Genomic DNA, 23,663 nt, shown 5'->3' with positions numbered 1-23,663 from the left:
GCCGAACTCTTGGGTAATGCCGAACTCATACTCTTCCTTGGGCTTTGGGCTGATGGGCCGTCATTGCTGTTGGGCTTGTTTAGTACGCACCCCATCAATATTCTCGTGATTGTATCAGCTTCTTCAGGCCTTCAGATATACTGGCACGCAGGTCTCCCTCCCTTCTCTATATATATGTAGTATGTCGAAAACTATGTAACTGAGTGCTCTAATTCTGTATAAGTATATTCCTTTAGATTTATCTCTTTAAGCTGAGAAACTAGGAGGAAGAAGAAGAGAAGAGGGATAGATAGACGAGAGAAAGAGAAGGTGAGAGGCAAGAAAGAGAAAAAACAATGTACAAAATCATCAATGAGCTGACCCACTCAAAAAAGTAAATTTTTTAAAATGACCGAATTATCCAAACCCCATATGGGTATTTTCATCTGAAAAAAGGTGAAGGATAATTTTCGAGTCCAGAGTTTTCTGGATATATTTTTGAAAGTCCAGGCACGAAGGCCGAGAACCGTTTTTTTTATGTTCACTCGAATTTTTAATACCGAAATCACATATCAATTTGTGTATTGTGTAACAAAGAAAAAAAGCAAAAGAAAAAGTAATGCAGAGAATTGACTACTACTCCATCTAGGTTTCTCTCTCCTCTTTCTTTTAATTCCAATCTCCCTCTTCACAGCTCACACAATCACACTCACATTCTAGTTCTCTCCGTTGAGTATAACACTTCCCACTCCCAAACACACAGTGAATTATCACACACATTGTGCAAATGCAATGTTGGCGGCGTAGGTTACTAACATGAGCGGAGGGTGCACAGCATTAACCACTTCCTCCATATGAATACCACTTCTGCAGACCCAACTGCGCCTCCACCTCCGCCGCCGCCGCAGCAGCAACCGCCACGGTCATCCTTCAGCTGCGATCGCCACCCCGTCGAGCAATTCACTGGATTCTGCCCATCCTGCCTCTGCGAGCGCCTCACCACCCTCGACAGCTCCTCCTCCAACACCCCTTCCTCCTCTCGCCGCCCCTCTTCCGCCGCCGCCGCCGCAATCAAATCCCTCTTCTCATCCACTTCCAAGCCCAAGCCCTTAAAACCCGCCACCTTCCTCCCCGAACTCCGCCGCTCCAAATCATTCTCCTCATCCAAGAATGAAGCTTTAGGGCTATCAATCGAGCCCCAGAGAAAATCCTGCGACGTTAGAGCCAGAAGCTCTCTTTCCACGCTCTTCTCGCTCCACGAACCCACCAACAACCCAATTCCTTCTTTTTCATCCAATCAAAGCCATCAATTTACCAAAAAAATCGAATCTTGCGTAGTCGGAGAGGTCGAAAATGGGGAAAGTTTCAGAGATCCTCGAAATGTAGAGGAGGGAAGAAGTATCGCATTCGTGGACGACGAAGGAGATGAAATTAGGCCTGTTCAAGATTCCCATTTGGAGGGTTTGAGAAAATCGGTGGAGTTAAGCTTAACCAGCGGCGAAATCGTGGAGGAAGTGTTTAGTTTGAGTACGATGAAGGATCACATAAATCTCAATTCTCAGGAAAAGAAGAGCTCAGGAGGGAAAATCTGGGCCGCTGCTTCTGTTTTCAGCAAGAAATGGAATAACTGGAGAAGGAAACACAAGGTCAAGAAACAGAGCAATGGCGAAAACTTTGCTACATTGCCTGTCGAAAAGCCGATTTCGAGGCAGTTTAGGGAGACTCAGTCTGAGGTTGCTGATTATGGATTCGGGAGGAGATCTTGCGACACCGATCCTAGATTCTCTCTTGATGCCGGGAGGATGAGCTTTGACGATGCACGATACTCGTTTGAGGAGCCTCGTGCATCTTGGGATGGCCATCTCATCGGGAGGAGTTTCCCGAGAATGGCGCCTATGGTCTCTGTGATGGAGGATGCACGCCCTGATATGCAGATTCCGGTGGAGGAGCTGACTAAGAAGTGTGGTGGTGGTGATGATGAAGGTGTGCCCGGGGGGTCATCGCAGACGAGGGAGTACTATCTAGATTCTTCCTCCTCGAGGGGGAGGAAGAGTATTGATCGGTCTAGTTCGATTAGGAAGGGTGTTGTTGCTGAGATTGATGAGCATAAAATGGCTTATAATGCCAAGGTTTCACCTGCCACTGCTGATTCCTTCCATGTGGCGAAGGTGTTGGTGGATTCGAACTCAAACTCAAACTTGATGAGAGATGATCTGTCGGAGACGTTTGAGCTGAGCAGTGGATTGAGGGATATCAACTCTGTGGTTGGGGCGAAGGAGACGACGAACAAGTCTAGGAGGTGGAGTTGGAGGATATGGAGGTTTATGCAGGGACGGAGCGGTGGGAACAAGGACGGGGATGAGGAGGAGGATGCCAAGTACACTAGGGTTAACGGGGTGGAGAGGTCGCTCTCTGAGTCTTGGCAGGAGACGAGGGGAGGCGGATTCAACGGGAATATGTATAGAAGCAATAGTAGTGTGAGCTGGAGAAACGGTGGAGCTCCTCCATTTGCTAGTGGGAGGAAATCGAGCGTGGAGATGTATGGGAACGGGAAGAAGAGGAAGGAGTTGGTGTTGGAGAAGAATCGGAGTGGGAGATATTCGCCCCAAAACGCTGACAACGGGCTCCTCCGGTTTTACTTGACGCCTATGAGGGGCAGCCGGAGAGGGGGGACGGGAAAGATCAAGCCGGCAAACTCACAGCCGATTGCAAGAAGTGTGCTGCGCCTCTACTGAGATGCTTTTCTTTCATTCTTCAAGGCAATTTGCAATTTGTTGTGTGATGATCACATAAGCCAACCCTACATGAGTTGTTTCAATAATGACTACTCTTGTTTGCCATTGTGGAAACAGATCTTGCCTACATATAATTGTCATTTGAGATCATATATATGGATACTAATTTAGTTCCTAATTCTTGTCTTTGATATTTAATCAGGGCCTGTAAAGTAAACATCACAATCTCTTGTCTTTCTTCTGGAGCTGCCTGATTTTGTTAGTACAAAGCCTAAGTTCACTCTATCAAAATTGTGTTTATAGGCGAAAATTCGAATCTTGTTGCACCAATGAAAGTAGCCGTAGCCATTTGGGCCAAGTATAGCGAGCTTGATGATTTGGAATGTTGCATTGCATTGCATGGTAAAATAGAGATGTGATAACTTGATGGTTGAATAATAGATGAGTAAAAATGTAAGGCCACCCGCTGGTTGAATAATAGATGAGTAAAAATGTAAGGCCACCCGCGTGACAACGGTCACGCCGGGACGAGACGACATCGTGACGCGTTAAAGCGCCCCGTCTCATCCCCAGCCCGCTAAGCGTTCCGTCCCGGCGAGACGTCTCGCCACGCGCCAGCGCGACGTGGCGCGCTCTGGCGCCATGCGTGACACTCACTCGCCAGCCCGCGAGTGGGCATCGTTACGCTGGCGCAATAAATCATTTTTTTATTTATTTTTTATTTTTTACTCTTTAAATACTCCTAATTCATCCTCACTTCACACACAAATACACATCTATTCTTCCCAAATCATCTCCATTTCCTCTCCAATTTTCATCTAACCTCTCATCACAAAATGCCGGCGACGGAAACTCTGGCGATGGCTGCTCCGGCGGGTTCGACATCAACGTGTTCGGCGACTGGGGGGGCATGTACAATGTCTTGGGTGGTGGTTCCGCTTCGTCGACGCTGGGCACCCAAGGGTCGTCGATGCGGGGGGTACCAACCACCCCATTTTGATGTGGATGCATACGCCCGTCCCTCCGCCCCGAGGTATTCGCATGGATTATCCCAGATTCGGGAGGATTATTCCGTTGAACCCACTCCGGAAGAAGGCCGAGGCGGTGGAAGCTCTAGGGCGAAGGCGGATGAGGAGGAGGAGGAGGAGGATGATCTAGGCCGACATCCGTACAGCCCCAAAGAAACGCTGGCGGTGTACAACATCAGGATCAGCGTCTCGTACGATCCCATCGTCGGGAATCAATAATCCCGGAAGTGCTTTTGGGAAAAGGTCACCGAGGCCTACCACGAGATTAAGCCGAAGGGGTCCCGCCGCCGCACATATAAGATGCTCCGCGCTCACTTGGACCGAGTCAACAGAGAGGTCAAAAAATTCTGCACCATCTACAAGAGTGAAGCGGCTCATTACCAAAGCGGAGCCACGGGAGCCGACATTCTGAGGTCGGCTTTGCGAGTCTACTTCGACGACACCGCCAAACAATTCAAACATGTCGATGTTTGGGAGGTCGTCAAAGACGAGGAAAGGTGGGCCGACGGTGTCCGTTTCAGCTCGGGCTCGACCTCGAAGCGCATGAAGCACACGGCGGGTGGCCAGTACTCGTCTAGTGAGGGCGGTTCGGGCAGCGCCGCACAAGAGTTTGCTTCACATGAGGTTGAGGGCATGGCAGACGAAGCCGGTGGGTCCTCCCGTGGGCGTCGTCGGCTGCAAGGGAGAAATGCGGCGAAGGCGGCTAGAGGGAGGAGGGGCCGAGCCGAATCAAGCCAGGCGGGCTCGGGCTCGGGGGCACCCTCGAACTCCCTAATGTCCATGTACATAACCGCCACAATGACGGACACTTCCCGCATGACGTCTCCCCAATACCAAGCCTATCTTGCCGGAATTGAGTTTATGGCAAGACAACTTGGTATTCCGCCTCTAGGTGGCTTCAGTGCACCTCCATCGCCTTCGGGGGATGATTCACCGGCGGAGTAGTTTTTTTTATTTTCTATATTAAATTATGTAATTTTTATTTTTTTAGGATTTTAATTATGTGTTTTTTTTATTTTTTTGAATTTTAAGTTGTATTTTTATTTTATGTTGTAATTTTATTTTATTTAATGAAGTGTGTTTTTATTAATTGAATTTGGTTGGAAATAAAAATAAAAAATAAAATTGAATGCATAGTAATTTAAGAGACGGTTAAGGGAAGAATAAGAGATAGAGGGTTGCAGGTTCCGTCTCTTAGTTAAGAGATGGAGTAAAAAAGTACAGTGGGGCCCATGAATAGTAATTTAAGGGACGAATAAGAGACAGCGTTGCAGATGACCTAATGGTCCGTACATTATTACAATTGTTGAATGTCAATTTTTGCTTGATTTTTTTATATGCCAAATAAATAATTTGGAATTATTCTCTCTGTCCGTCCGTCAATAGATATCTCATTTTGACTGACTATGTTTTAAGAAATTATTTGACTTTGTAAACAAAAATGGTAGAAAAAGTTAATGGAATATGGTTCAATTTATGATATTGACTAATACTAAAATAAAATATAAGTGAACTAATTTAGCGGAATGTGGAGTCAACTTACCAAAAATGATAAAAATGACATGAAATTTTTTTGACATACAGATGAAAAAGACAAAACAAATATTTAATGGCCGACAAATGTAATATAATTTCATATTATTATTAAGGATTTGGAAATAAATAATAATTTCATATTTGTTTTTCAAATTCAATTCAATAAAATTCCAATTAACATTCCATTCAAATCATAGATCATATAGGGCCTGTTTGTCTGCTAGAATTTCATCTGAGAAAATAATTGGACTGTTGTAATTTTTAATTTCGATATTTTTTAATTAAAATCCAAAAATAAAAATATTCAGAATATTCAAAACATATCATTAATACATATATTTAAATATTTATTATTGGTTAAATTGTTTTATGATTCAACTTTCTATGATTCTTACTCTCTAGCTTTTCTTATGCAATTTTTAAATTTATGATTATTACATACTATATTTAAATATTTATTTTATTATTTTATACAATAATATTAAAAATAATGATTAATATATTATTATTTTTTTGAATATTAGAGTATCATTTTAAAATTACTAAATCTTATGCAGTTTAAGAGTCCTGTTTTGTCATTTCCGTCCGTCCCAGTTTAAGAGTCTCATTTAGAATTTACCATATTTGGACTTAAAATTTAACCTCGTTGTTGATGAAATTTACACTCAAATGCCATTATTTTCATAAAAATAAAACAAAAGAAACACCTTATACATACAAAAAGTCAAAATGGTATCACTTTCTATTACCCCACTTCAATTATTACACACTCCAGTAATTTCTTAAAACCTGTTGCATAACTAAATTGCACTCCTAAACTGGGACGGAGGGAGTAGTATTAATTTATAATATAGTAATAAGGGAATAATCATAATTATAATAGTGATAGATGGATACTAATAAAATGCAAACTTTAAATATTGTACAAACTTTAAACTATGATTTGAACCATTGAAAAATGTCAAAAGATGATAAAATTATATCAACACAAAATGTCAACATGATGTTAACACAATGTCAACCGTTGATATTTTTCAACGGTGCAGATCATAGTTTGGAGTTTGTAAGGTATTTAGGGCATCGTTAACGCAAGGGGCCGGGCCGCAAATCGCGAGTCCCGGCCTGAGACACGCGTTGGAGGCGACGGAGTTCCGGCCCAGGCCGGTCTCGGGGCCGCAGTTGCGGCCTGGGGACGGTCCCAGGGTCCGGCCTGGCGGGCGATGGAGCTTCCGGTTGGAGGGGGTTCGGGCCGCTACTGTTCACCAATTTTTGAATTTTTACAGTTCGGAAGAGGGAGAGGGAGAGGGAGAGGGAGAGGGAAAGGGGCGACATCAATTTTCTAATTTTTAATTTTTTTTGCATTTTTTGTATATTATAATTTTTAGTTTTTTAGTTTATATTTTATTATTTTTGAATTAAGAATAAATTTCTTGTGTTATAATTGTTCAACGTTTCCAATTTTTACGCGTAAAATAGGTCGAAGTTGTGAATAATGTCATTTATTAGTTGCGACCCTGGTTGTGGCCTGAAGGGTTAGAGCAGTTGGGGTCTGGGCTGCAACTATAAAGGAATGATGACGTGTAGGGGACTTGGGGTCTGAAACCGGGCCGGGGTTAATGATGCTCTTAGAATTTGCATTTGATTAGATCCAAGTGATAAGTAAAATTTATTATATTTATTACTACTAGTATTAATATGGAGTAATGTTTTTCTAAAAAACAAAACCACAAAATTAAATTCGAATATATCCCGCCTCTCTCTCCGCAAATACATACAAATCCATACAGAGTTTACTTCCACGGTTCCACCGTGCTACTGTTTTCTAGCTAGGGCTTCTCACTGATTCAGCGCCGGACAACATGAAACGAGGCAGAAATCGAAGCAAACCAAATGCGCCTCAAAATGTTTGCATATACCAATCTCCTCGGCATTATCTGATTTTGATTATTTGTTTAATTTCTAAATCATTTGAATGCTTTGTTCTGAGCCCCTTCTTTTGCAGCTGATTTTGGAGGAAGTAATTGGTTTAACTATAAAAAACGGGAATGGGTTGTCGTCGAGCGTTTCGAGTTCGAAATGCGCGTATATTGCCGGTTGCGTGGTGGTGCTGTACGATGTAGTTTCAGGCACTCAATCACATTTAATTGCGCCGAATCGAGTCCCAAAACCATTGAGCTGCGTGGCTTTATCGAGCAATGCAGGTATCGTTGCAGCAGGCGAGGTATAAGCTTTGTTTCTAGCCACATCCTAACTTGTTATTTTCGTGTGCCATATTTTTCTACTTGGTAGCTCACTTGGAATTTGTCTTGTGGTTTTGCGCCAAACAAGATTTTTTTAACAACCGTGGATACCTTTTTTGGATAGTAATTAACTAATTATTAAAGAAACTAGAATATGATTGGAAATTGATGTTGGCTCAGTTAAGGCTTTATATAAAGCTACATATCAGCAAGTACGTTCGGTAGTATGTGTGTGAAGAAGCAATTTATTAATCATTGTTAACAAATATGGCAATATAATACTATTAGTCAGCCTGTTTTTTGTTAAAGAAGTGAATTTGCACACTGAAAAAAGTTTTTAGATGTTTTTGTTTTAATATATACTACATAGATTTATGTTTTCTCAAGTAGTGATTCATATTCAAGTTTGGGATCTAATTTGGTGTTCCAGTCAGGGCATCAACCTGCAGTACTGATATGGAATTGTGATACCTTAGCCTTCAAATGCGAGTTCAAATGCCACACATACAGCGTGGCATGCATTGCTCTGTCTGCTGATGGTTAGTTGAATTTAATCACACTATATTTATGCTTGGAAAGTTTGATTCACTTGTGATTATTCGTTGATGGAACCATCTACCAATAATTATAGGCAAATATGTGGTCTCTGCTGGATTACCTCGTGATGGATATATATGTCTCTGGGATTGGCAAAATAAGGTTTTAGCTGCAAGAGTTAAATCATCTTCAGTTTCTTCTCCTATTGCATCCATTGAGTTTTCAACAGATAGCAAGTTCATTGTTGCTGCTGAGAAGAATCAGCTAAAGTTCTGGAGAGTTCGGTGGTCACCAGTGTCTCGTATGGCTACTAGATCTGTGTCACTAACCTTGCTGAGGAAAGTTGATCTTGGTCCCAAGGAATTGTCATTTGTAGCTGTTACATCTCACAGGTGTAAGAGCAGTAGTGCCAATTACATTCAGGCTGCTGAGCAAATTCCTTTCTATGCAGTTACCAATAAAGGCAAGGACAAACTTATAGTCAACAAGAAACTTTTTTCTGATAAACTCAACAATTTTTAAGTGATAAATTTTCTCCACTTGTATTTATCAACAGGGACTTTATACATGGTATGTCCTGGCTTGCAGGTCAATCAATCAGTGGAGTTAGAGGTAGATACATCATGCATCTGTTACTCCTGCATATTCTTCTTAAAATTTGAGATGACCTACGTACCATTATCAAATGCTTGGTGTATAGCGGGGGATCATGTATGCACAATGGTTATTTGAACTAGCTATATGTCTCATTTTGGAAACTTATTGCTGTGGTTAACTTCTTCTGATGGATCGTCAAACTAAGCCTGTTTCAATATAAGCATGTGCTTTGCTATCACATAAAAAAATAAACTCACGTTCGCACGAGGGGTTTGTTATATTTAACTAGCAAAACAACATGAATTGATGCATATACAATGTCAACTATGAAACTGAATGTCTGAATCTATCATTGCCACCACTTTTTTGGAACAACTGGATTTCTGGATCGGATTTTAACTAATTTAGACCAATTTTGAAAAATAGCTACGAGATTGACAGTCATTCGTGATATACCCCATTTTATGTTTCAATTCAGGTCGAGAAATGTTATGCAATATCGGCATCCTCAAATTTGGTTGCTTGTGCATGCAATAATGGAGTTGTAAAACTATTTTCCTCCCACTCTCTTGAGTATGCTGGTGGACTATGTTATGTTGAAACCAAAAGATGCAAAGAGTCCAGTTCTATAGATTGTGAAGCAGAAAGTGGCCAAGTTGAATTTCAAACTTTGCCTGCATTTCCAGATGCCATTGCTTGTCAATTTTCGACTTCTGAAAAGCTTGGCAAGTTACTATGGTTCTTAATTGTTGAAACTTTTCAATGCAGTCTGCTAAGCAATATTTTTACTTTGCAGTGGTGGTTTATAATGACAATAGCCTTTACATATGGAATATTAAAGATGTGCACAAGGTACTTATGATATTTTTATTTTTCTCAATCTTATCTCCAATATTTAGTTCATTAATAAATTTTAATTTTGATCCCTGAAGACACAATCTTGAACTTATTGCAGTAACGGAATCCTATCTTATCCAGGCTACCAGGTGTTGTGTGCTCGTCTCACATAGTGGATGCATATGGGATATTAAAAATGTTCCATGTGAAAATCTGCATGATCCATCTCTGTATTGTGTTGCTAAAGGCTGTTCTGGTGGACTATCTTTTGCAACATGTTCAGCTGATGGTATCATTCGGTTGTGGGATTTTACGGTTCAGTCTGCCTCATCAGACAGTAGTTTGTTTCATCCTGGGAGTGATAGCTCTGGTAGAGCCATGTGTTTAGGTAGTTTCTAACTTCTTGGCTTTTTTAATCGAACAATCTAAGCATCTCCTTTTGCTAATAAGAATTCATCACGTCTGCTCTGTTTCCATGCTGCAGTAAGCGCTGGCATCTTTGAACGCGACTCTGTTGCTAAAGATATTTCCCCTCACGGGTTTAGAGCAATGGCAGTTAGTTCAGATGGACAGCACCTGGCAGCAGGTGATTGCCAGGGAAACATCCATATCTTTAATTTACACACTTCTGAATATATGTTCATTCAGGTACATATATCGATTGCATTCATCTTCAAGAATCAAAATAACAGATGATATTACCAGAATATAACATCACCTCTTTTTTTTATTTAAAAAGATTTGTATTCATCGTTCGCCTCTACCTTTCTTTGTGTGTGGGTACTTGTAGAATGCTCATAGCCTAGAAGTTCTTTCCTTGAGTTTCAACTTGGCAGGCAAGGATGATTTTCCTTCTAGTGAAGCTTTAGAAAATCGCCTCTTTCTTACCTCAGCAGGACGGGATGGACTAATCAATCTTTTTGATGTTTCCAGGTATTTTTTTTAGTTTTTACATTATAGTCTCTTTGCAAGTGGTAAAATAGCTGAACGCGAGTTCCTTAATACTATGAACCAGGAACTTTACTCTCCAAGAAAGTTTTGATTACCACTCACCTGGCATTACTGTAGTAAAGGTTGGCCGAAGTGGTCGTGAGATTCTCAGTTGCGGTGCTGATAGGTGAGTCATCTGACTGATTTCGGGCCTCTGATTGGCATAGGATATGGACATAAAGTTACTTTGTATTCCATATAGGTTTGAATGTTTACACAAGGAACCTGGAGTCTACATCATTGTTTTGTTAACTGAAACTGGTTGCTGTTATGTTTATTAACTGTTGGATGGTAATGTTATGTAATATGCTGCATGTGGGATGCGGCACACCTAAAGATAACTTTAGGTTAATGCTCGGTTGTTGCATGTCCAACTGACATTGCTGTTTCCTGGTGCAGGTCCCTGGTTCTTCATAGTCTGGATGTCAGTGATGCAGGATGTAAGATTTCTTGCCTTCATAGAATTGCAGCTAATGGGATCATTTACGATGTGGCTGTTGATCATCCAATGAATGTAGCAGTTACAGTTGGCGATGTAAGAATGATGAAGTCCCTTATCTTCAGATTTTCTGTTGAAATGATGAATGGAACGCGGGTCTTTATAAACATTGTTATCAGGAATCATTAACTTTTATGCAATTATGTGTTATGTATCACGATTAGTTGGTGAGATTGTTCTATTATATTGGCCACGTCATATTCGTGCAGGATAAGAAGATAAATGCATTTGATATTCGATCTGGAAAGCTAATTAGATGGTTTCAGCACGATGGAGACGTTGGTGACCCAATAAAGGTATGCCTTCACAGTTTTAAGAAGTTTCATCCAGATATCCTTATCTTACATGTTGACTACAGGTTGCTGTCGATGGAAGCGGCAGTTATCTAGCCTGCGCTTACTCTAATAGATGCATCTACATCTATGACTATGCAACTGGGGAGATGGCTGCACAAGCCACAGGGCACAGTGGTCTTGTTACAGGACTCATCTTTTTATCTGACTGCTCGCATCTTGTCTCTGTAAGTCATTTTTACTTTAAACTTCGCAAAAGAAGCGGACATTGCAATATTGTATACTTATACAGGACAAATGTTAACGTGCTCTGTTTTGATTGCCCTTTCCTGAAATTTACTCACTTCAGGTTGGTTCTGATGGTTGTATCTTTGTCTGGAAGCTCCCTGCTCTTCTTTCTTCAAAAATGTTGCAGAGATATAATAGAATCTCTAGTGAGTTTCCACAGGAAAGCATAAATATTCCTGTGGCTTTCAATCAGATAAAATCCAATCAATTTGACCTCCTGCAAAAAGACTGCAGCAAAGAAGAACCTGCAAATAGAAATGTTAGACACTGGTCCCGTGACACATTATACCAAGACGGAAACAGTCTGGAGAAAACAGGATTTAGGTTCAGTGTATCACGACTTCCAAAATGGGCACGGCATCAATTTACTGACAATTCAGTACCTGTGGAGAACTCTAATTCATCCAAGGTAGAACCGCTACGTCTTTCATTTTGTTTTGTTGTAAAAATTAACTTCTGGACGAAAAGGATAATTTTATTTGAATCATCCTGGAAACAGCTATATTAATGGACATTATTTTTCACTAATTCACCATGTTTATGGAAATTGTATAACAGTGCAGTTCACTTCTTATGAATTGTGTCTTTAGGTTGATTCACAACAAGATTTTGCATGTCATCAATCTCAAAGTCTGTCTAAAGATAATGAAGAAGTTGGCCAGCATTATTCTAGCACCTTATCCAGACATTTCTCAGAGACAGAAAGCAGTCCATCTCCAAGTCCTTTAGAAAGTTACAAGTGAGATGACAACTTATTTGCTTTTACAGGGTAAATCTGCTTTTGTAAGGGTGTCTAACATTATTTGTTTGGTTGAGTAGCAGGGCATCAAACACTCGATGGTTAACAATACATACTGTTTGCATGGATTTTCTTGATACCCCTGCAACCTGTGACATGAAGGGCCTAAATATTCAGCGATCAACGACAGACAGCATATGCATGGGTAAGATACTTACACTTCTCTAGATGCATTTGATCAGAGAAGAGTCTTCCAAAGGCATTATGAAATACATGAAGGAACTAGATTCTTTACTATGCAGAGACTACTAACAAGCGCATCAAGCTTTCTTCTCCGAGCACCAGCATAGAAAATCCTCCTGCAGAACCCAATTCTGGGAGTAGCGAGCAAGCTAATTTACACGATGCACCTTTGGACAAGTGCAAGAACGGTTGTGCAGATGACTTCTGGACTGACAGTTCAAGCTTTTCTACTGCCACAGACGAAGAACAAAATATCTACAAAATGAATTTTGAGAATTTCTCTGCAGAACAGAAGGTTTGAATATAAGAAAATCATATGGTTTACAGGAGGAAAACCCTCTTTCTAGAACAGATATGCTTACACTTTTCTCTCCCTACACTGATTGTGCTAAGTTAGCGAAGTGCCAAATTTTCTTTTTTCTTGCAGAAAAAAAGGGGATCATCAATGAGCAGGAGTAACTGCCCTCCCGGATTTTTCATACGAAAAGAACATGTTGAAGGAAGAAAGAGCTCTTTATGCATGCATGCTCAAGATTCCGTTAGTGGATCCCCAAAGACTGACTCCTCTTTTTTGCCAAACATATGTTCCCATAAGGTATGTAATGTGACATAAAAAGAAACTTGTGAAATCTTTTAGAACAATTCAACAAAAACTTAGTCGCTTGTTATTCAGTAATGCCATTAAAAACCGCACTGTTTTGATGCTGCGTTGAAATGAAAATCTCTCTACAGGATGCAGGAAATGCACCAGCCGGTTGCAGTGACATCCCTGATGTTGGCAACGAGGGTGACTCGTCGTTGAACTTGAAAATATGGAAGAGTGGAGGCAAGGAAGCACTTGATGTCGATAAAGCAGGAGAATCGGAAATCATGAGGTCGTGTGAAGAAGCATTGCATAATCTGGAAGCTGCAGCTGAGAAAGCACTGCAGGCATTTTGCAAACTAACAACTGTAAATATTGGAGAAGAGGAATCAAAGAGGTTTCAACGGCTTCATATAATAGAGAGAAAGGTTGAGGCTCTAGCGAAACTACTGTACCCGTCCCATTGCGAAAAATGAAGGGAATATTTCGACGAGCTAGTTTCTTTAGGACTTTAATATAACGATCGATTTCTAGGTCTAAATGATTTAACTTCTATGTATAGTAATGTTTAATATATTCTTTTGCCTAATTAATTAAATCAATCATCATCGAACAATTGAAATACTAGCACGTGCACACGGCTCGAATAAAATGGATACACAGGTTAAGAAGCTGGGGAGAAAGGGGTTTGACAATCAATGGATATAGTCGGCCTCAACACATGCTGAAATAACAATTATAAAAAAAAGTTTGTTAAGCCAATCAGTAGATGGACTCGGAGTTTTTTTTTTAAATGCCCAAATTCACTAAAACATTTCCATTTTGTAAAAGTTGGTTGTCGCCATTTTTTAATCACATACCATATCTGAAGTCTGAACTAATATGTGAACTAGGAATGTGGTCACATTTTACGAGTTTAATAAACCTGAGCAAAGGTTTACAGCTTTTAGTGAGACCAGAATTCGATTTCCATTATACTTATTTTAGCATAAGCTGCATAACCAAATAAATAGATAGTCCATAAAATAAAACTTGACAAGACAAACATTAATAAAAAGATATTTAACGTAGAATGTGTTTGAAATACAAAATCATTTGATCAATTTGCCAACATAAAATAGGGTTAAAAAGCCCACTATAATAATGTAGACTAAGAAGGCCTATCTCGTTCGCTTAATAAATCTTTAACTTGTCACCCGCAACGCGTCTCGTTGCGGGATCTATCTCGTCTCGGAGAGACGAGACCGCATCGAGACAGCGTTGCGGGCTCCGTCTCGTCCCGGTCTCGTCCCCATCCCGTCCCTTGTCTCGCCGCGGAGGGAAGTCACGCGAGACAGCTCGCCACGCGCGTGGGCGACGTGGTGAGCTCCGGTTCGTCCGTGACGCCCACTCGCCGGCCCGCGAGTGGGCGTCGTTTTTATCCGAAAAAATGTTTTTTTTTTTTTTTTTTTTTTAAATTCAGGAAAGATTTGAAAATTAAAAAAAAACCTAAAAAATATACTAGCCGTTTATAGCTGTTTTTTTTGCAAATTTTTAATTTTTTTAAAATTTTTTAAAGCCCCCAATCACTTCTATAAATATCAAATCATTCCCAAAAATTAATCCACCATTAAAAAAAACTCTTTATTCTCACTCAAACACTCTACATTCTTCATCTCAAAACATTATTCTTCTCCCAAATTTAATCCATTCATGGATCCATTTGAGCAAATGCAGCGAATAAAAAAATCAAACACCCTAAATTTTCAAGTATCGTTGGAATCCACAGACTAAAAGTTCGTCGGAGCTCTCTCCCAAATTCGAAATAAAATCCTTCACCTCCCCAAGTCTATCGCTGCGAATTTTTGTTGCCTCGAGCTTTGATCCCACGGAATAAGACGTCGCATCTGATGATATCTTGTTCTGCTTCTTTGAATTTTGAGATTTTGAATTTAGGGAGAGTGAGCGGAAGATTTTAAATTATGTATTTTTTATTTTTTAGGATTTTATTAATGTGGTTTTTTTATTTTTTTAGAATTTTAAGTTGTAATTTTATTTTATTTAATGAATTGTATTTTTATTAATTGAATTTGTTGGAAATAAAAATAAAAAATTAAATTAAATGAATAGTTAAGGGATGAGATGGTTAAGAGATGAGTTAAGAGATGAAGGGATGCATGTGTTATCTCTTAGTTAAGAGATGAGGTGAAAAGTACAGTGAGATCCATGAATAGTGAAGAGATGGGACGGTTAAGAGACAGATAAGAGATAGCGTTGCGGATGACCTTAATCTAATCCTTCATTGGCTGGCAAAGACGCCACTTTTAAAGATAAACTACTTATCAGCTCAAGCAAAACACTTAGCTAGAATGCATGCGTCTGGTGATTGTTTTCCGTCATTGGCGGTCGCCCGAGACGTCGTGTCATGTGTGACGATGGTTGACCAAATGACATTCCCTCTTCTAAACTCACTCTTTCGCCCCTTTATTATTCTCGGTTGGTGTTCAAAATTTGATTAAATCTAGGATTTAATTAAATGAGTTTGTTTGGACCAAAAAGTGCAAGAATTCATCCACCAATAAAATATCCAAATTCAGAGACGCTGAAGATATTAAAAATGAGGAGCATAAAAATATTTTAGCAAAATATAAGGACTAAAATATACTCCTAGTTTTAAGATAGTCGTAAATGAATTGCCATACAATTAAACACAACCCAAAATAAGCAAAAAAGAGGAACCAAAGAATTTTGTCTTTTCTATGATTCTACAATTTCTACCAATCTGTCTCTCTTATCCCTCACATCAATGATTACTTTATAAATCGAAAAAAAAGAAAAGTCTTGAACCTAAAAAGCAAATTAAAGGCCGTAACTCCACATCTCTCTTTTTTGAAATCCTTCACCATTGGGAATTCACACAATGATGATTTTCATGCAATATCAATAATATTAAAATTGAAAAGAAAAAGAAGTAAGCACCGCAAAAGCCCTTTTTCCTTGTTTATTTTGAATTACGTTGTAATAAACCCTAGAAAACATTCAAAGTGATCGGCTAAAGATCTGCTAATTAGGAATATTTGCCAATCCCCAAGAAAATATGCATACAATTATACAAATCTCTCACTGGCTATGTTCCTTTGTCTGGCTTTAGTAACATGCCAAACTCTATATTCTTTCTTGGGATTCCTTCACTCATATATATGCATATCCATTTTTATTTAGATGTTGTGCATGTGCTTAGGTGCATTATCATATCTTATTATATCATTTATATTTAACAGCTAATTAGCAGTCCAATATATAATGGAGTATCATGCATATGGTATTGGTACTGCCTTTTTTTTTGTAGTGGTCTGTGTTTGTGGAAAATTAAGATGTTAATCATCAGCGATATATAGTTAGGCCATAGACTCATAGGCCTGTGAAATAATAAACTCTCAGTCCCATAAAAAGATCCGCTTTCCATTTCTGTCCATACTATAAAATTTGGAAATTTATATTTATGGAAAATTCTCCAACTCATATCCATACACATTAATTTATTTACACCACTATGACCCATCATTATATCTCATTAAACATATAATGTGGATCTCACTATTCACTAACACTATCATTCTCATCATCTCTCTTACTTTACTAATTGTGCATTAATTCTCATGTCATTTCAAATCCATATATTTTTATGGGACAGAGGGAGTATATATTATTTTCTTCAATTAATCCATATTACATTTGGTCATGTAAAAATTGCAAATCCTATTCATATTATATTTGGTCATGTAAAAATTGCAAATCCTATTTGATAACGGTTTTAATGGATCTTGTTTGATTAATTAGCAGTAGGAGATTATGAATAAAATTTTAGTGATATGGACATAGTGTTACACAATTTCAAAACTTCCATGGCTCTAGTTATATCCAATGTCATCCTGATTTTTCCAAAAATAAAAATAAAGACACGCATATAGCTAGGTCATTTGTAACAAATCTTAATATGAATGCTCTAATGGCAACACATCGGATGAAATTTAGATGCTGTCAACGTCACATTCCCTTTGTACCAAGTCAATTATGTACAAATTTGGAGAGAATTTTCTTGTCCATTTTTTAAGTTTTGCATCGCACCAAATTATTGTTTCTCTTTTTTTAGGTGGATTTCCCACTCTGGTTTGTTCCTATGATAATGACTAACAACAATGAGCCCTCCTTGACAGTAATCATTGCCTAAAATCATTAACATAATCACCTCCCAAATTCTTTTCCACCACCTCCTTCATTACATTTTTATTTTATTTCACAAACTAATAGTCTGTTCATTTTGATTAAAATGACACATTTCATAGCCAATGAATTTTATGAATTATTGGTTAATAAATTAGTGAGGGAAAATGTAAGTGTTAGTATTAAATGGAGCTAAGGAGATCACACCTTATTAAAGAAAAAGAAATTTCTTAAAATAGAGAGTTTTTATTTTTGGGAGACATACCAAAAAAAAGTTTTTATTTTTACAAGACAAAATGAATATTATAAGGTGCATATTATAGTTGGAGAGAGAACCGTGTTTGAGTATATTAATTCTAGAGAAAAATTGCTATATTATTTTAAAAAATAAAAGTATGTCATTTTATATAGTAGGATAAATTAAAAGCAAAAAAAGTATTCCTATCATTTTTAGTAGGAAAGGAGAAAGTATTTCATTTATAGCTTAATATACACTTGTGAGTACAGCAAAATACAAATGATTTGAAAACTGAAATGGGACCCTAGTGGCCATCAGCTTAGACGATCTCCAACCATACTTCAAAAATGAGTTTTGATTTAGAAATCTTCTCCAATCATACACCAAACTCAAATCCATTTTTGTTGTTTTTTGTGAAACAACACCATATTTGGTGTTACTGTAAAATTTTGTGAGACAAAAACTAAAAAATGGTGTAAATTTTGAATTTGGTGTAAATGGTTGGAGTAAAACTACTTTTTGGGGTGACGTATACTCGAAAATGGGTTTGAGTTCGGTGTAAATGGTTGGAGATGATCTTATACATATTCATGTTTCTGAAAATTTTGCCTTTATAATTCTGAAATCACAAAAGCATATAAATAATTGTAAAGCACACAGCTCAAAGAAGAAAAAAGAAAAGAGAATATGATACATGTGGCCAAAGGTCTTGAATTCGAGTTCACTATTTGCGGCCAAAGGTCTTGAATTCGAGGTCACTATTTGCTTATACACCCGATGGATGGCCTTTAAATTTATATTATTTTAGAGAAAAAGAAAAAGAGAATGTGATGCACAACACCATTCAAGCATACAATGAGTCCTTGAAACATAATAAACTTCCAAGATTGAATCAAGATCATATTATGACACCCAAAACAAGAGAAATTCTAATTACTGCAAGAAACAAACCCCATAGTAATCTGATAAAGCATAGCAAACAACAATATAACTGATGTGATTACACAGATGAACATAGCAGAGAAGCCATCTTAGTAGAGGTGCAGCAAACTTGTTGCAATCGGCTGCGAGTTTGCCGGCTTGATCTTCCCCATCCCCCCTCCTCGCCCGCCTCCCCTCATCAAGTAGAACTGGAGGAGCCCGTTGTCGATCTCTTTAGGCGAATATCTACCACTACGATTCCAATTCCAATCCCGATTCCTCTCCACCGTGAACTCACTCCCCCTCCTCTTCCCCTCCACACTCGATCTCCTACCACTACCCTCAACGTTGCTCCCGTTTCTCCAACTCACACTGCTATTGCTCCTCAACATGCTCCTATTCCCCTGCCACGACTCAGACAGCGACCTCTCCACCCCGTTCCCCCTACCATCCTGCTCCTCCTTGCTCACACCATTCCGTCGTTGTATAAACCCCCAAATCTTCCACCCCCATCTCCTCGACTTCTTTTCCTCCTTCCCCTCGCTTGGATTGAGACCGCTGCTCAATTCAAACGTCTCCGAGAGATCATCTTTCATAGAGTTCGAGACCAATCCTTTCGCGACCGGTGAAATCTTAACTTCATCAATCTCAGCAGCCACAGCCTTCCTTATCGAACTAGACCTATCGAGACTCTTCCTCCTCCGCGAGTCTAGATAGTACTCCCTCGTCTGCGATGATCCCCCGGGCACACCTTCATCATCACCACCACCACACTTCTTAGTCAGCTCCTCCACCGGAATCTGCATATCAGGGCGTGCATCCTCCATCACAGAGACCATAGGCGCCATTCTCGGGAAACTCCTCCCGATGAGATGGCCATCCCAAGATGCACGAGGCTCCTCAAACGAATATCGTGCATCGTCAAAGCTCATCCTCCCGGCGTCAAGAGAGAATCTAGGATCGGTGTCGCAAGATCTCCTCCCAAATCCATAATCAGCAACCTCAGACTGAGTCTCCCTAAACTGCCTCGAAATCGGCTTTTCGACAGGCAATGTGGCAAGGTTTTCGCCATTGCTCTGTTTCTTGACCTTGTGTTTCCTTCTCCAGTTACTCCATTTCTTGCTGAAAACAGAAGCAGCAGCCCAGATTTTCCCTCCTGAGCTCTTCTTTTCCTGAGAATTGAGATCTATGTGATCCTTCATCGGCTTCAGATTACTCAAACTAAAAACTTCCTCCACGATTTCGCCGCTGGTTAAGCTTAACTCCACCGATTCCAAATGGGAATCTTGAACAGGCCTAATTTCATCTCCTTCGTCGTCCACGAATGCGATACTTCTTCCTTCCTCTACATTTTGGGGATCTCTGAAACTTTCCCCATTTTGGACTTCTCCGACTACGCAAGATTCGATTTTTTTGGTAATTTGATGACTTTGATTGGATGAAAAAGAAGGAATTGGGTTGTTAGTGGGTTCGTCGAGCGTGGAAAGAGAGCTTCTGGCTCTAACGTCGCAGGATTTCCTCTGGGGCTCGAAGGATAGCCCTAAAGCTTCATTCTTGGATGAGGAGAATGATTTCGAGCGGCGGAGTTCGGGGAGGAAGGTGGCGGGTTTTAAGGGCTTGGGCTTGGAAATGGATGAGAAGAGGGATTTGATTGCGACGGCGGCGGCGGAAGAGGGGCGGCGAGAGGAGGAAGGGGTGTCGGAGGAGGAGCTGTCGAGGATGGTGAGGCGCTCGCAGAGGCAGGACGGGCAGAATCCGGTGAATTGCTCGATGGGGTGGCGATCGCAGCTGAAAGATGACCGCGGCGGTTGCTGCTGCGGCGGAGGTGGAGGTGCAGTTGGGTCTGCAGAAGTGGTATTCATATGGAGGAAGTGGTCAATGCTGTGCACCCTCCGCTCATGTTAATAACCTACGACGGCAACATTGCATTGCACAATGTGTATTGAGAGATGAAACTATCAAATTAAAGAGGGGAGAGAGTAAGAGACTAATATTGAGAGCATCCACACTAGTGCGGATGTCTCGGCGGACATCCCAGCGGGCATTCCAAAAACACCTTCTATCACGTCATAAGGACTTCTCACTGCACTGTCACGTCATAAGGACTTCTCACTGCACAGTGGTGGACATCCCCAAGGACATCCCGAGACTTCCCACAATAATAAAAATTTACAAATTCACCAAATTAAACAATTTACGAAATTAAACAATTTACGGAATTAAAATTTCACCACGATTAAGGAATAAAAAATTCATTAAATAAAAAAAAGAAAGGTACATTTCAACAAAAAAAACTAAAAAAAGTACACTTCAATAAATACAAATTCCATCAACGACGAACCCTCATCTGCCATACTTCTTTAATTATATCGTTCTAGAGTCGAATATGGACTTGTTTTAGGGTTTAGGGACGTCCGTGCGGAAGTCCGTGGGGCCAACGCAATGGCGGACGTCCACAAGGACGTCGCGACAGACGTCCTGGAACGCCGCGGAACTGCGGTGTCCGCAGCGGACATCCGTATCCGCGTCACCGCTGCGCAATGGTGGACGTCCCGCGCGGAACTCCGGCACACCGCCCGGACGTCCGCCGGGACGGGCGCCATTGTGGATGCTCTGATAAACTCTTTCTACTTTACTTTTTTTTATTAAATCTTTCCTACTCTACCTCGGCTGTATAATAGTGGTCCATCCATCTCATGATAAGCAAATCACTTCTTTTAAACACCGAATTTAAGGAATTTATATTTAAAGAATTAGAATAGAGAGAGCTAGTATATAAGCAAGAGAAAGTAAAGAAGTAAAAAAAGAATAAAACAAATGAAGAATAAATGGAGTATTATTGTCCGTATCTCATATTCTTATTTAAAATTATCTTAGTACATAAAAATATTAAAAATATTACTGTATTCTTTTCGTTTCTTTTCGTCACAATGAAGATGTATCCTATTTATTTTGGAATATCTCAATTAAATTGAGTCATTTTATTTTATGAAAAATAACAAAACATATTGTCATTTACTTTAATCTCTCTTGATATTCTTCTTATTTAATACTCCTTTCATTTCTTAAAAGGAAACTTTTGAAACGATATAAGTTGTAATACAAAATTGATAAAATAAAGAATATAATAATAAAATTGGATTAGTAAAAAATAGGTCTCATTTTATTAAAGATTTTTTTTTCTTATATACAAAGTTTATGGAGTATTAGAAAACAGAAAAAAAATGAAAGAATATTATTTTTCGGAGACAGAGTGATGTATAATTTTTTTATTTTCATGCTCACTACAATTTTTCATTCGTTCATACACATCAAAGGAGTATTTCATGTGTTGGTGAATGGTGAGTGGCTTTAGATTTTCAAAAGATTCCTGTCTGAAATGAAAGGAAAAGCAAATCACGCATTACAATTTACAACTCTCTGTAAAATCTGAATATGTTGCATCCGCAAATTCCTTTCTCTACTTTCTTTTCTTAATATTTTATTTAGTTAATTTGCTCCACTCTCCCCTTTATTCCTTTGGAGCAATTTTCCAGTCGCCTTTAAATTGTTAGAAACATCAAGTTCATCATTGTTGGTATACATTTTCCTTTTTATCTTTCTAGTTCACTCTTTTTTATTCTTAAAGCAATGGATCATTGTTCCTTTTTATGCGGTTAATTTCAGGAGGTAGAGAATTCAATTACAATATGTGAATGTTAATATGCATTTAATTATAATAAAAGTTGTTTTTTCAACACCCTACGAGAAAACCTTCTTCCAATTTTATTTGAACATTTCGGGTTCTTAATTTATTTAATTTTTTAGGTTTATGAAGAATTTTGACTAACATGATAATTGATACATGTCCACATTAATATTGCATTTGACACATCTGTGTTTCACTATTTTAGGCTTAAACTGTAATATTAGGATATGATTAACTGGAGGAATGATATGCTACATACCATATGTGAACATCACTCTCATTTAACGTGCGTTTAACGTTGTTCGTTTCGATTTACATATTTAGTTTAATTCTAATACATTAAAAAATGTTATTGAAGTTTTTAATTTCACAAAATTCATAAGTTTTTAATTTCACAAAATTCATAAAAATCAAAGCTCGTTTTGCTTGTTTATTAATATATTTGAAATTGTAGAGAAAACGAGCAAATCGAGCTTTGCTTTTTATGAATTTTGTGAAATTAAAAACTTCAATAACATTTTTTAATATATAAGAATTAAACTAAATATATAAATCGAAACGAACAACGTTAAACGTACGTTAAATGAGAGTGGTGCTCAGATAAGGTATGTAGCATATCATTCCTCTGATTATTCCCTATAAATAAATGTTTGTTTGTAAATTATTAGTAGTAATATATTTTCATAGAAAAATCCTCGCCGTTTATTGCGTTCGAGTACTATTAATTCCAAGAGTCAAACTCTTAAAGGTCATTTAATTTTTTCAGTAAGAGAGTATCTTTCTTTACACACTGATTACTCTTATAATTATGCTATATAAACGGCTACTTGACAGAGTGTAGATCGAAAAAGTACAAATTAAAAACTGTTAAACAAAGCACTTTAGGAGATGGAATAATTACCTTGTCCATTAAACGGATGAAAAATGGTTTTCATTGCGATTAAATTCACAGTTAAAGATTGTTTGTATTTCAAACTAACTCTATAGAAATTTTGTGAAAAATTTGACGGTACGTTATGTGTGTGGTATGTTATGTGAGTCGCACTGTTATAAATGAAAATAACAAATTTGTTTGAATGAATCGAAAAGAAATTGTGGTACTACTATATTTTTGTGGAACACAAAAAATATTACAGTATTATTTGTTATCCGAGATGTGAAATAGTATGAGCAAAAGGAATGAAGGGAAGTGGGGACATATGTGTCCAAATGAGTCCAAATTGTGTTTTCTAAAGAAAAAGAAACGACCCTGTCATCTTAGACAATCATTTTGCTTTTATTCCATTATTATTATTATTATTATTATTATTATTATTATTATTATTATTATTATTATTATTATTATTATTATTACGGCTATAAGTTTTTTTTTCAATGTTCAAATAAATGTAAGACTAAAGTATGGCCTCTTGTAAATAAGGGTAAGATGGCGCCGACGTGTGATTTGAGATTTTAAGTCAGACATGCGCAGGTGTATAGAGCTATTGTA

At 38.6% G+C, this 23,663-nt stretch overlaps 3 protein-coding genes across 8 annotated transcripts; 2 read left to right on the top strand and 1 right to left on the bottom strand.

The window, feature by feature from the left end:
• Positions 1 to 559: 559 nt before the first annotated feature.
• LOC121763924 (protein OCTOPUS-like) lies at positions 560 to 2,892 on the top strand. Its single transcript, XM_042160017.1, has one exon. The coding sequence runs from the start codon at positions 834 to 836 to the stop codon at positions 2,712 to 2,714; it is 1,881 nt and encodes a 626-aa protein (XP_042015951.1). The 5' UTR covers positions 560 to 833; the 3' UTR covers positions 2,715 to 2,892.
• Positions 2,893 to 7,033: 4,141 nt separating this feature from the next.
• LOC121792112 (mitogen-activated protein kinase-binding protein 1) lies at positions 7,034 to 13,700 on the top strand. Of its 6 annotated transcripts, none has more exons than XM_042189929.1 (20): positions 7,034 to 7,182; positions 7,281 to 7,479; positions 7,953 to 8,057; positions 8,150 to 8,518; positions 8,612 to 8,667; positions 9,131 to 9,377; positions 9,449 to 9,504; positions 9,631 to 9,877; positions 9,974 to 10,137; positions 10,280 to 10,422; positions 10,505 to 10,606; positions 10,879 to 11,014; positions 11,188 to 11,274; positions 11,337 to 11,498; positions 11,621 to 11,968; positions 12,150 to 12,298; positions 12,379 to 12,503; positions 12,601 to 12,836; positions 12,969 to 13,136; positions 13,274 to 13,700. In XM_042189929.1, exons 1-20 carry the CDS (start codon positions 7,138 to 7,140, stop codon positions 13,598 to 13,600), a joined length of 3,471 nt encoding a protein of 1,156 aa, XP_042045863.1. In that variant the 5' UTR covers positions 7,034 to 7,137; the 3' UTR covers positions 13,601 to 13,700. The 6 variants fall into 6 exon arrangements, with proteins under 6 accessions (XP_042045863.1, XP_042045862.1, XP_042045861.1 ...); XM_042189928.1 differs by having other exon boundaries at positions 7,281 to 7,499; positions 7,949 to 8,057; positions 12,382 to 12,503; XM_042189927.1 differs by having other exon boundaries at positions 7,281 to 7,499; positions 7,949 to 8,057.
• Positions 13,701 to 18,423: 4,723 nt separating this feature from the next.
• Positions 18,424 to 20,435, bottom strand: LOC121763914 (protein OCTOPUS-like). The gene has a single exon (XM_042160008.1). The coding sequence runs from the start codon at positions 20,346 to 20,348 to the stop codon at positions 18,597 to 18,599; it is 1,752 nt and encodes a 583-aa protein (XP_042015942.1). The 5' UTR covers positions 20,349 to 20,435; the 3' UTR covers positions 18,424 to 18,596.
• Between the last annotated feature and the right edge of the window lie 3,228 nt (positions 20,436 to 23,663).

This window comes from Salvia splendens, chromosome 2 (genome assembly GCF_004379255.2).
Source record: "Salvia splendens isolate huo1 chromosome 2, SspV2, whole genome shotgun sequence".
Taxonomy (NCBI): domain Eukaryota; kingdom Viridiplantae; phylum Streptophyta; class Magnoliopsida; order Lamiales; family Lamiaceae; genus Salvia; species Salvia splendens.
This window is presented reverse-complemented; position numbering and strand designations above follow the sequence as displayed.